The following is an 11,746-nucleotide window of genomic DNA, read 5'->3' on the forward strand; positions in this document are numbered from 1 at the left end:
TAAATAAGTGGTTTTAATTCTGCTTTCAAATTTTGTGAAAAAATCTATTAAAAAGAACTTTTTAAATTTAAATTTTTTTATAAGATGAAACATTCTAACAGAATCAAAACTAAGGAGCGTTTAGTATGCAGTAATCTTAATAATGAGAATAGAAATCTGTAATATTATCATATTTGATACAAGAATTATAATATTTAGATTCTCAAAAAAATAATTACTATGGGATTCACTTTTTCTCATTTTAAAATAATCTGAATACCACCCAACATGGCCATAACTTGCAATTGATTGTGCCGCAGCTTATAATAAGTGTTTGGACTTATTTACGCGCAATTGTGGCCATGACTTGCAATTGATTGTGCGGCAGCTTATAATAAGAAATTGAGAAACGGCTCGTGTTTTTCTTTTTCATCAAAATTGAGAAGACTTCTCTCAACAGCCCTATAGTCTTGATCTCTGAACAGTACAAAAGTTTAATTTTAGTATTAGTTTCAGTGCCGTCCTGCATCTCTCGAGTCTCGTTTCTTATTAATATTCGCCTAAAAAAATAATAATAATGATACCAAGTAAAATAAGTTCCTTTATGAGAGAAAGCTGAAAGGACCACATGGGAAAAGGGCATGCTAACATATCCAAATGCTGCTGAAAGATTCTTCGAGCGCCCTCTTCCTGCTGACTGCTGAACTCTATGCTCCACCCTCCGGCTCTTCGACCTCTCTCTGCTTGCAGCTTCTTCATTTCCTCGTCATCAGCAGCATATCCGTGTATATCGGGGCCCACTCCAAGTGGGACAGGCTGTGGGGCCATGCCAGTTGGCCGTGGTTGCCCCCCTGGAACTGTTGGAGCATATTGGCCTTGTCCACTGACTCCTGCTTGAGAGCTTTGGCTTGCGGCCTATTTTAATACACATTAAAACCTTTTCAGGTCCTCATCATAGAGTACAATTCATTACTATTTTCCAAAGACAAGCAAAATAGCTTCTCTCTTAACTGGAGATATTTCTACTATCTACAACCAAAGAGAGTATACTTGTTTCCCTTTACCACTTGAGGCGAGTCCTAGATGTCAAAGAAAATGCCGATTCTTCTCTCAAAAGAAGTTACGAAAAGATAACATGATATGAAATCACAGAAATATACATTAACATGGTATAGTGTGGTATATTTTTAGTCCTTTCCTATGTAGTTTAAACCTGTATCTTAATTGCATATCTCTTATCAATTTTTATTTCTAACAGAAACTATTAGACCTGACCTGGATGCAGAAACCCATAAAACAATTCCTCACTAAACTATAATCAGTCTTTCTAAGCTTAAATACAAATGAAACATGGTTACCAACTCGAAACAAATATCATAAACCAATTATTCCATTCTTACCCCATCATTATCAGTTTGTGATGGATTTCCCTTGCTTGCTGCCATAGCTGCAGCTAATTCTTCAGCCTGTATGATAATCATCAACAAAAACAATAATCTTAACTTATCAGTCATTCCTATGTAGTTAAGAAACTCGCTTTACCTTTTTGCAGTCAAGATAGATAGAGTCACATACATAAACTAAGAATGCAACCTCTATAATCTGGGGAGAAATTGACAGATTTCAAAAGGAACAGTTTCTCAAGTACCTTGCGAGCTCGATTAATCATTATCTGCTCAGCATTTTCTTCCTGGTACTGTGCAATTTTGGCTTCAATAGCAGGGACATTTATACCTTCAATCAAATCAAATGCTGCAACAGAATCATTTTCCTTTGTCATCAAAAGAAAGGAAGAAATCAAAGCCAGAACAGAATAAAAAATCTACAAAACTTACTCATGTCCTCCACTTCCTCCAAGAAGTCATTGTACTCTTTCAGAGATGGAAAATCATCTTCTCGTTTATTGAATCTGGAAATGATGAATCACCATCGTTACGATTTACAGCATCAACATTGCATCTTCTAGTGACTAAGAGAAAGTCAATAAATAATTACTATATGATATGACTATTTTATCCCTTCAAAAATTGGTTTCAAAAGAACTGTTTTTTTCTGAACATTCATTCATTTAAACTAGTGACGTATGTAGTTTGATGTGCAAGACCTTTGTTAAGCCATGGAGCATTCTGCAGAGACCATGGGCGCATTTGGAACTCGTTCTAAAATAATTTTGTTTTTTGTATGAAAATGAAAATGAAAACGTTTTTAATCTCAGACAGAAATCATTTTTGAAAATGCGTTTGGTAGTTTTATCAAGAGATTGTTTTCATTGTAAAAAAATTCATTAATGTCTCTCTTTCTCTCTCTCTGGTTGAGAGAAGAGAAAACGAAAACAAAAAATGAAAAACGATTAAAAGTCGTTTTTCATTTCTCTCTCATTTTACTAAACCAAAAAATCGTTTTCATTCCGTTTTTTGTCTTTATTGCGTCAAACGCCGTTTTGAAAAAGTTTTCATTTTTTCTTTCTCGAAAAACGTGAAAAATAAAAACGGGATCAATTCCAAACACGGCCATGATATCACTCTCATGTAAGTAACCTTTTTTTTGTAAGAGTGTATTTCATAGAACAAAAGATAAGAAATCAAAACGCATTGAGTATAGCTTGGTTTCAGCTCCAATTATCAAACGATAAAGATCATTCTGGGCCTTCTGGCAAGGAAAATCATGTAATTTGCAAATTCCCAATCCCAATAAGTAATCAAATAAGCATCCTTTTTCTTACTCACAATTGTCCAGAAAATAAAAATAAAAAAGACATCTATCAAGTGTTTGAAGAGAGAGAGAGAGAGAGAGAGTTACATGCTGGCAATCCTCTTCCTGATGGCCATCTCCCTATTTTGAGGATTAGAACTGGAGACCACCATTTTTATCACTCAGCCTCTTTTTCTCCTCTCCTACACGTTTCAAGTATTCATAATTAACACCTATTGCCTAATATGAGTATGGTAATGGAAAAGAAGAACAATGCATAAATAATAATAACAATAATAATAAGAATAACAAGAACAAGAACAAAAATAATAAATAATAAATAATAAAATCTCATAAAATCCTTACCAATAAAGTAATCTTTTCAAAATGAATCTTCAATATCGGGCCGTCAAATTCCAAGTGTTGAAGCTGAGAGATCTACATGGATAAACACCAAATCAATCGATTTACAGAATCAACAGATTGGACCATACCACATAATTATCTTGCGCAACTCAGAATTTTTGTTACAGTCACATATAGTTCTACTTCATAGACATAAATATGAGCATCAACATGTCCCTAAGAAAATAAGAGCTCACCAACAGAAACTAAGAAAATCTTGTTTCAAATACAACACTGTGTGAGGAACTATTGTTTACAATACAATACAAATTTTCAGTTTCTCTTAGAGTTAATGAACAGACCCATAAGACCTGAGAATTGAGGAGGCCAAAGGCTTACACTTTTAGCGTAAATTCGTTAACATAATGACTGATAGAAATCATCCAGAGCTTAGAAATCAAGCATTATTATTAGCACTAATTGAGTAAATCCTAGTACCCTAAAAAAACCAATTCATTCATTCCTCTGTGAAGGAGAGCAACCACATTGAGTACTGCCGGCGGAGCAGCCTTAGGCCCGAGAAGCCCGCCCCCCGGCCTGGCACAAGGGTTCCGTTTAAAATTTTGGCCCTGTCACATCTACATAATCTTTTTTAAAAAAGAATCAATTATAAGTGTATCCTTATTTCAACCTTAAAACTCAAGTAAACCAAAAATCAACTATACTACAATGTAAGTTCACAAGTTTTTAGACTCGTTTTTAATCCCTAATTTTAAGCTCATCTTTTGTTTTACCAAAACTTATGCTCATTTCATTTATAAAATAAAATAAAATAAAAAATTTTCTCCTTGCAGACAAATTCTCGAACAGGTAACGGGCAATACCAAAAGCCCGCCACAGAAAAACTCATCAAACCAATAAACACAGCCGAGGCAATTGCCTAAGGCCCCTTATTATTAGGAAAGTTTTAACTAATTATCCATAAAAGTCATGAAATATTGAAATTAATTATATTAATTAGGTTCTATTTCAATTGGGAAATGTCGGATTAAGACCATTCAAGAGAGAAATCGCTACCTCAAAAATTCAAGATCTCTACGGCGTTTCTACTTGCTCCAAAAAGTTTCACTGCAGAATTAAGCAGCTTCAGTTGTGCTTTTGTTGAGAGAGAGAGAGAGAGAGAGCAGCTTCAGTTGTGCTTTTGTTGAGAGAGAGAGAGAGAGAGAGAGAGTGCGTTCGACCAGCGGAAGTAGAAAAGATAAATGAAGAAGAAAGGGGGGAGAAAATGGAGAGGGCGAGGTGAAAAAGAGGAAGAATTAAAGCGGCCAAAATACAATTTTCAGAGAAATTCCTCAAATTTTTCATTTCTGGAATAGAAATTTTTTATTTCTTGGATTAATCCTACGAATGGTAAGCTTACCTTTAATCTTCTATTAATTTTTGACTTTTAAAACGTTTCACAATTAGTCTTTGAAGTTTTTTGTTTTAGTTTTAATATTTTTATTAGTTAAGTGTTAAATATTTAACAAAATTTGTATAAATTAACGACTAAAATTAAAAATTTTAAAATTTAGGAACTAAAATAACACACAAAAAAAAAAAAAACTAATGTTAATTTACTCAAATGGTCTTTAAATTTTTGTTGCTTCGAGTTGTGGTCCTTAATTTTTATAGATTCTATTAAATATTTAATAGCTAATTGATGGATAAACCGAAACTGAAATAAAATAAAACATCAGGATTAATTATGAGACATTTTAAAAGTTAAGAGTCAAAATAAGATTGATGATAAAACTCAAAAACCATTTATAAGATTAGCATTATTTCTTTGAAAAGAGGAATTGTATTAAACAAAAAATTGATAAGCAGTCGTCTTAGATACCAAACTGTTAATCCTTCAAAGGGTAAAACGCACACTTGAACCTTGAAAACAGGAAACTACCTCGGCATACTCATCTGATTAGCTTATTTCTTTTTGCTAACATAGACATCTGATATTTGTTTTTTTTTTTTTAATGGAACATCTGAAACTTTTAATAATTAGGGGTTACAAGTATTTTTCTTTCAATAACTTTTTATGTTTGATATGATCACACATATAAACCTTTATTTTAACAAATTTTTATCATAATTCATATCTTTATGAACATTCACCTTTTTTTTTAACATTTTTTTTTCCTTTTTATCCTTGTTATTTAAAACTTTTTACTTGGCTTCTATTGTGAATTCTGATGAAAAAGCATCTAAAAAAAATCTGATGCAAGGTTGAATATGGAACATAAATTCAAGGCATTGACCACAGAAGGGCGTGAAAAAGGAAAGAAAGGGGATGGGGCTTAACTAGGGCTGTTCATGGGTTGGGTTGGTACGGGATAGGATTTTTTTTTTCCGCCCCAAAGGGTGCGGGTTGCACATATTTGGCCCCAACGATGTTAGAAAAATTTCACAACCCAACGTTGTTCGGGTTGGGTTGGGGCGGTGCAGGGTGGGTTGGGTGGTCGGTTTCAACATTCAAAAAATTAAAGACTTAAAGTTCAATATAATATTCAAACTTCATCATTAAATAGAAATAGTAACCATTCTTATCAGTCCGGCGAAAGAGCGCCGGAGTAAGTGGGCAAGACGGCGGCCGAGAGGACTGAGCAATGAGGAGAGAGTTATGAGGGGGTTCACGGGAGGGGAAGAAGAGGGAAAACTAAAAAGGAAGAGGCAAGAAGAGGGGGTTCACGAGAGGGGAGACCGAGAATGAGATTGTGAACCCTAATGTTAGTGAGCCTAGGGTAGAACTTAGGCAGTTCAGCTTGGGCCAAAAGCTTGGGGGTATGTTGTGCGGGTTGGATTGGGGATTGCGGGTTGTTATGGGTCCAACCCGCAATCCGCCCCAAACACTTCGGGCCAGAGGTTTAATGAGCCGCAAATTTAAAAATAATGCTGCGGGTTGTTTTTTTCAGCTTGGGTTGGGTTTACGGGTTGTTCGGGTTTATGAACAGCCCTAGGCTTAACATTTGAAGCATGAGCTGTCAAGGAAGGAAGTTTGTTTCTGTCTAAAAGCAATCCGGCGTATGACCAAGCTACCAAGTACCAACCCACAATTTCTGAACTTAGTTTCCTATTTTGTCCCTTGCATTTCTTTAAGTGTGCGTTCTGTAAAAGGTTATATTTGGAAATTCGTATGCATAATTTAGTTGTAGATTTGTTTTCCTCGTTGGCAAAAACTTTTTTCTTACCAAATGCTCTTAATGTCACGTGTTACCGTTTAAGAACGAAGAAAAGTTAAAAATAATATCTTCTATACAATGTTATAATTAATATACTAATTATAAATTTAATTATTTAAGTGTAAAAAATATTTTTTAATACAATATTATTTATTGTGTTAAATTTTTTATATATTATATTTTGTGATAATTTTTCACCAAGTATAACATATAAAACATTTGACATTTCAATTGGTTGTAATGTTTATTTTTTTTATGTAATCAATCTCACTTTTATATTTTTTAATTATTTTAAAAATAAAAATTTATTTTTACAACTTTTAAAATTTAATAATTATAAAAAAAATAAATTTAACATTTTAAATAACATTATATATCAAAATAAAAATAAAAATAACATAACTTATCATATATTTTAATATTAAATATGCAAATGACGTTCACATTTAGATTAAAGATGGTCTAACGTGTCATTAACAGTAGAAAAAAACTGAAAATGAAATGCATGAATTTTTGCGTAACTTGCAGGACACTTATTAGTTCTTTCTTTTTTCTTCTTCTTTAAAGGCAAAATTTTTTATTTAATATATATTTGGTTTTCCATACGCATTAACCAAATCTTCCTCTTAACATCTTCTCCGGTGTTTGTAAACGCCGTTAGCCGTTAGGTAATTTTGTCGTAATACTGTTTGGTTTTTTATTGTTGCCTTTAATTACTTTCCACTGATGATGAAGACTGACGCTAGGTGAAACTCAGAGCTCTATTGACCCTAGGTGAATATTAAGACGTTTGATTGATGGATTTAAAATTATAATTTAAAATGTATATTTTTTATGAAAAAAAATATTGTAACAAGTCACGAACAATAATTCGAATTATAACATGAATTTTTAAACCAAACGCACACAAAGAACTCCGGCCTAGGACTTCTTATTAATAATTATGTGTAGCTTTCAGATAAATTAGACTAAACATCTTCTCAAATTGAAAACAGACTCAGAATTGAGAACAATAAGAGAGATAATTTAGTAAATTTATGATGAACTCAAAAAAGGAAAAAAGAAAAAAAACTGAACAAATATGTTTATTGTTCTTTTTGTTACAACAGATTTTGAAACAGATTTCTTACCCAAATTTACTTGAGACGTTTGAAAAGGCTTAATCGCAAAACTGGTGGATGCCTTCACAAAGTGGTCTTTCTTGAGGTTTTTTGTCCTTTGTAGCTAAGAGCCGAATGATCACTATCCAATTTTTATTGAGAAAGTAAGACATTTGATTGATGGATTCAGAATCATTATTCAAAATCATTTTCGATTTACGTGTGTTTTTTGTGAGAGAAAATGCTGTAGTGAGCCACGAATCATGATTCAAACCATGACACGAATTCTTGAACCAAACGCACTAAGTGATCCAATTTGGTCGTGTCTGAGTTGAGCATCTTTAGATTTTTCTGGGTATGCTCCAAATCGAGTCTGATCTCAGCAAGCTTATTCTAGTTCTTTGTAGCCAAAATTTCATAATTTGTTCCTGCCTTTTTTTAATTCTTCTCTTTCTTCTTTAAGGGTTGCAAACTCCTCTTTTAAGTAACTTATTAAGTTTGCATACTATAAGCCATTTGATGTACATCATCTTGTAAATCTCTTGTATCTTGCTGAGACTCAAGTCTTCATCATCACTTTTAGCATTGGAATTAGTCTCGAAATCTGTATCATCGGAACAACTTCTAGATTTTGTTGCAACAAATTTTGAAATGACGACATTAGAATTCAATAATTTATGACTCGGGAGACCACTTTTTACTATAAAAGCCACGTGATTGCTGATATGCTCTTCACCATCTTCATCACCTCAAGCCGAAGTCAAGACTTTATTTTTCTTCATTATCGTATTCCCACACTCAGTTTGAATATGGCCAAAACCTTTACATTATCGACATTGAATTCCTTAGTTCCTCATGAAAACCATTACCTACAAAACTACCGGTACACACCAAGATCTCACAAAAAATAACGTTAGTGTCCCGCTCTAATATCAATTGTTGGTACCGGTTATGTCTTTTTTTTTCAAGTTTGTTGTTAAGTTTGTTGCAACAAATTTAAGAAACACGTGAAATAGAAAAAGACACGCGCAATTTGGTATCGCAGTTTGGTAACGCCTATGAAGTTGCAACTACCCAATGGACTTGCTCAGCAGGCTCCCCTCGACTTCAAAACTGCACGGTGAACTTCCATCGACTGGCAGTGCGCTCTCTCCTGAAAGCTACAAATTCTTCTCCCAAAGAATGTTGGTTGAACTCCCTTCAACACTTCAAATCGTCTTCTCCTGAAGAACATGAAAAACAAATGCTCACAAAATGATGTACTCACTGGAATTCTATGACTCAAAAGGCGTGCAAAAAATAAGTTAGAAACTTTAGTTAAATAACCAATCACAAATGTTGTCAAAACCTCTTCAATGCAAGCCGCAATACTTAAATTGTTGCAACAATTTTTGCAAAACTGGTGTCAAAACCAATCTGAAAATTAATCACACAGATTCTTGAAGTCTTCCAATAAATGGAACATGAATCTATACGTGTTCCATAGAAGCAAGAAATTCGTCCAGATAGCAGAATCCCATCAATCAACAATTTTTTAAACTTTAAACAAATGTTGACTTTCACAAAGGAAGACTTTGTACAGTTTCCAAACAAGGTAGATTCTTTCCAAAAGAGTTCTCCAGCACATCACAATCTAATTAATCAGATTATCACACCTAAAATAATGTCAATCACACAATCAATCAACAAATCCAGAAATTAAATTAAAGTGGACAATCAAATCACCATAGGTGACTCATCAAAATAGGAAACCATATTTGAACAAAATCTTAAATCTCTTCAATGAGGAAATCTAGAGCAAATTAATCACAATATTCCCAAACAATTCAAAGCTGCAAACATTCCAAAATAATGCCCATTTAAAAATCCACAACAATCTCCCCCTTTAGTTTTGTTTTGGCAAAATATCAAATAACTAATGGAAACTGTTTCAACTAAGCACAACCAAGCTGAACGACACAACTCCCCCTAAATCACACAACTAATCTCCCCTTATCTTCACGACCTAACGCTTTCTTTAAAGAATCAAGAAGTTTACATGTTGCTTTTTTCGAGTCAAGTTAATTCAAAGTAACCAAATCAGATTTCCTCACCAAAAATTTTTGAACTATATTTCCTTTCAAATCATTCTTGATTTACAGTGAAGTTCTTGGTTTTGGGGATTATGGAGGATTAATTATCATGCTTGTTTTTAAAACATTTATGTACTTATAACACCGAGGTATAATATGTCTAGATACATTACAATAATGACAAATTAGAACAAATCCGTTTGTTGCTCTTTTTATTGTAACAGATTTTGAAGCAGATTTCTTACCCAAATTTACTTGAGACGTTTGATAATGCTTAATCGCAGAACTGGTGGATGCCTTCACGAAAGTGGTCTTTCCTGAGGTTTCTTGTCCTTTGTAGCCAAGACCCGAATGATCGCCATCCAAATTTTGTTGAGAAAGTAAGTGATCAAATTTTGGCCGTGCCTGAGTTGAGCATCCTTAGCTTTTCTGGGTCTGCTCCAATTCGAGTCTAATCTCAGTAAGCTTATTCTGGTTCTTTGTAGACAAAATTTAATAATTTGTTGCTGCCCTTTTTTTAATTCTTTTCTTTCTTTTTTAAGGGTTGCAAACTCCTCTTTGAGTGACTTATTAAGTTTGCATACTATAAGCCATTTGTTGTACATCTTCTTGTAAACCTCATGTATCTTACTAAGACTCAAGTCTTCATCATCACTTTTAGCATCAGAATCAATCTTGAAATCTGTATCATTAGAACAACTTCTAGATTCTGTTGTAGTTTGTGTTGCAACTGATTTTGAAACAACAACATCATAATTCAGTAATTTATGACTCTAGAGACCACTTCTTACTGTAAAAGCCACGTAAATGCTAGCATGCTCTTCTCCATCATCATTACACCAAGCTAAAGTCATGACCTTACTTTTCTTCTTTATCATATTCGCTCACTCAGTTTGATTATGGCCATAACCTTTGCATTCTCAACTTGAATTCCTTTGTTCCTTATGAAAGTCATTACCTACAAAACGACCAGTACACCAGGATCTCACCAAAAATAACATTAGTTGCCCGGTCTGATGCCAATTATTGGTACCAGTTATGTCTTTTTTTATCATGTTTGTTGTTAAGTTTGTCACAATAAATTTAAGAAACACGTGAAATAGAAAAAGATAGGCAATTGGTATCGCGGTTCTGTAACCACTTACTCTGCGGGGCCACGCCTAGATGATGAAGAATCCACTAAGTAAACAATGTTACAATTCAAATGGACATGATCACCTCGATACTCCCTCTCTAGGTATGACGCCTATGAACTTGCAACTACCTAATGGACTAGATTAGTGAGCTTCTCTCGACTTTAAAACTGCACGGTAAACTCCCTCCGGCTAAAAGTTCGCTCTCTCCCGAACGCTTCAAATTCTTCTCCAAAAGAATGCTTGTTGAACTCCCTTTAACACTTCAAATCATCTTCTCCTGAAGACTACAAATTCTTCTCCTGAAGAAGGTGAAAAACAAATGCTCACAAAATGATATGACTCACTGAAATTCTAAGACTCGTGCAGAAAATAAGTTAGAAACTCTAGTTAAATAGCAAATCACAAAAGCTGTCAAAATGTCTTCAATGCAAGCCGCTGTACTCAACTTGTTGTAATAATTTCTGCAATAGTGCTGTCAAAATTGATCTGAAAATCAATCAAACAAATTCTTGAAGTCTTCCCATAAGTGGCACATGAACCTGGACGTGTTCCTTAGAAGTAATAGATTCGTCCAGCTAGTTGAATCCCATCAATCAACAATTTTCTAAACTTGAAACAAATGTTGACTTTCACAAAGGAGGACTTTGTACAGTTTCCAAACAAGGCAGATTCTTTCCAAAAGAGTTCTCCAGCACCATCACTTCTCTAGCATATCACAATCCAAACAATCAGATTATCACAACTAAAATAATGCCAATCACACAATCAATCAACAAATCCAAAAAAATAAAAACAAAGTAGACAATCAAATCACCATATTTGACTCATCAAAATAGGAGATCATATTTCAACACAATCCAAAATCACTTTAATGAAGAAATCTGCAGCAAATTAACCACAATATTCCCAAACAATCCAAATATGCATACATTACAAAATAATGCCAATTTAAAAATCCCCAATAGTGGTCAAGATCAATTAGTTAATGTAACTTCAACATGGGGCGCCATATGTGGCTTATTGACTATAATTTTATCATCTAAATCAAACGCTACTTGATATGGGTTTGCCTTTCTTGGACAATGCTGTAGCACTTGCTTCACAAGTGCCGCATGATTTAACTTGTACTGTTGTAATCAATACCCCACGAACGTGGGGCCGTAGCATTAAAATTTGAGAAAAATTACGTATTATGTCACCAAAAT

General features: G+C 33.8%; 1 protein-coding gene across 1 annotated transcript; it reads right to left on the reverse strand.

Annotated features, from left to right (window-relative positions):
• Nucleotides 1-345: 345 nt before the first annotated feature.
• Nucleotides 346-4,371, reverse strand: LOC112094428. Its single transcript, XM_024175245.1, is given in 8 exon segments — nucleotides 346-677; nucleotides 679-894; nucleotides 1,380-1,445; nucleotides 1,628-1,731; nucleotides 1,815-1,888; nucleotides 2,779-2,873; nucleotides 3,037-3,108; nucleotides 4,093-4,371. Coding segments are annotated over 6 exon segments (579 nt in total). The 5' UTR covers nucleotides 2,844-2,873; nucleotides 3,037-3,108; nucleotides 4,093-4,371; the 3' UTR covers nucleotides 346-623.
• Nucleotides 4,372-11,746: the final 7,375 nt, after the last annotated feature.

This window comes from Morus notabilis, unplaced genomic scaffold (genome assembly GCF_000414095.1).
Source record: "Morus notabilis unplaced genomic scaffold, ASM41409v2 Scaffold680, whole genome shotgun sequence".
Taxonomy (NCBI): domain Eukaryota; kingdom Viridiplantae; phylum Streptophyta; class Magnoliopsida; order Rosales; family Moraceae; genus Morus; species Morus notabilis.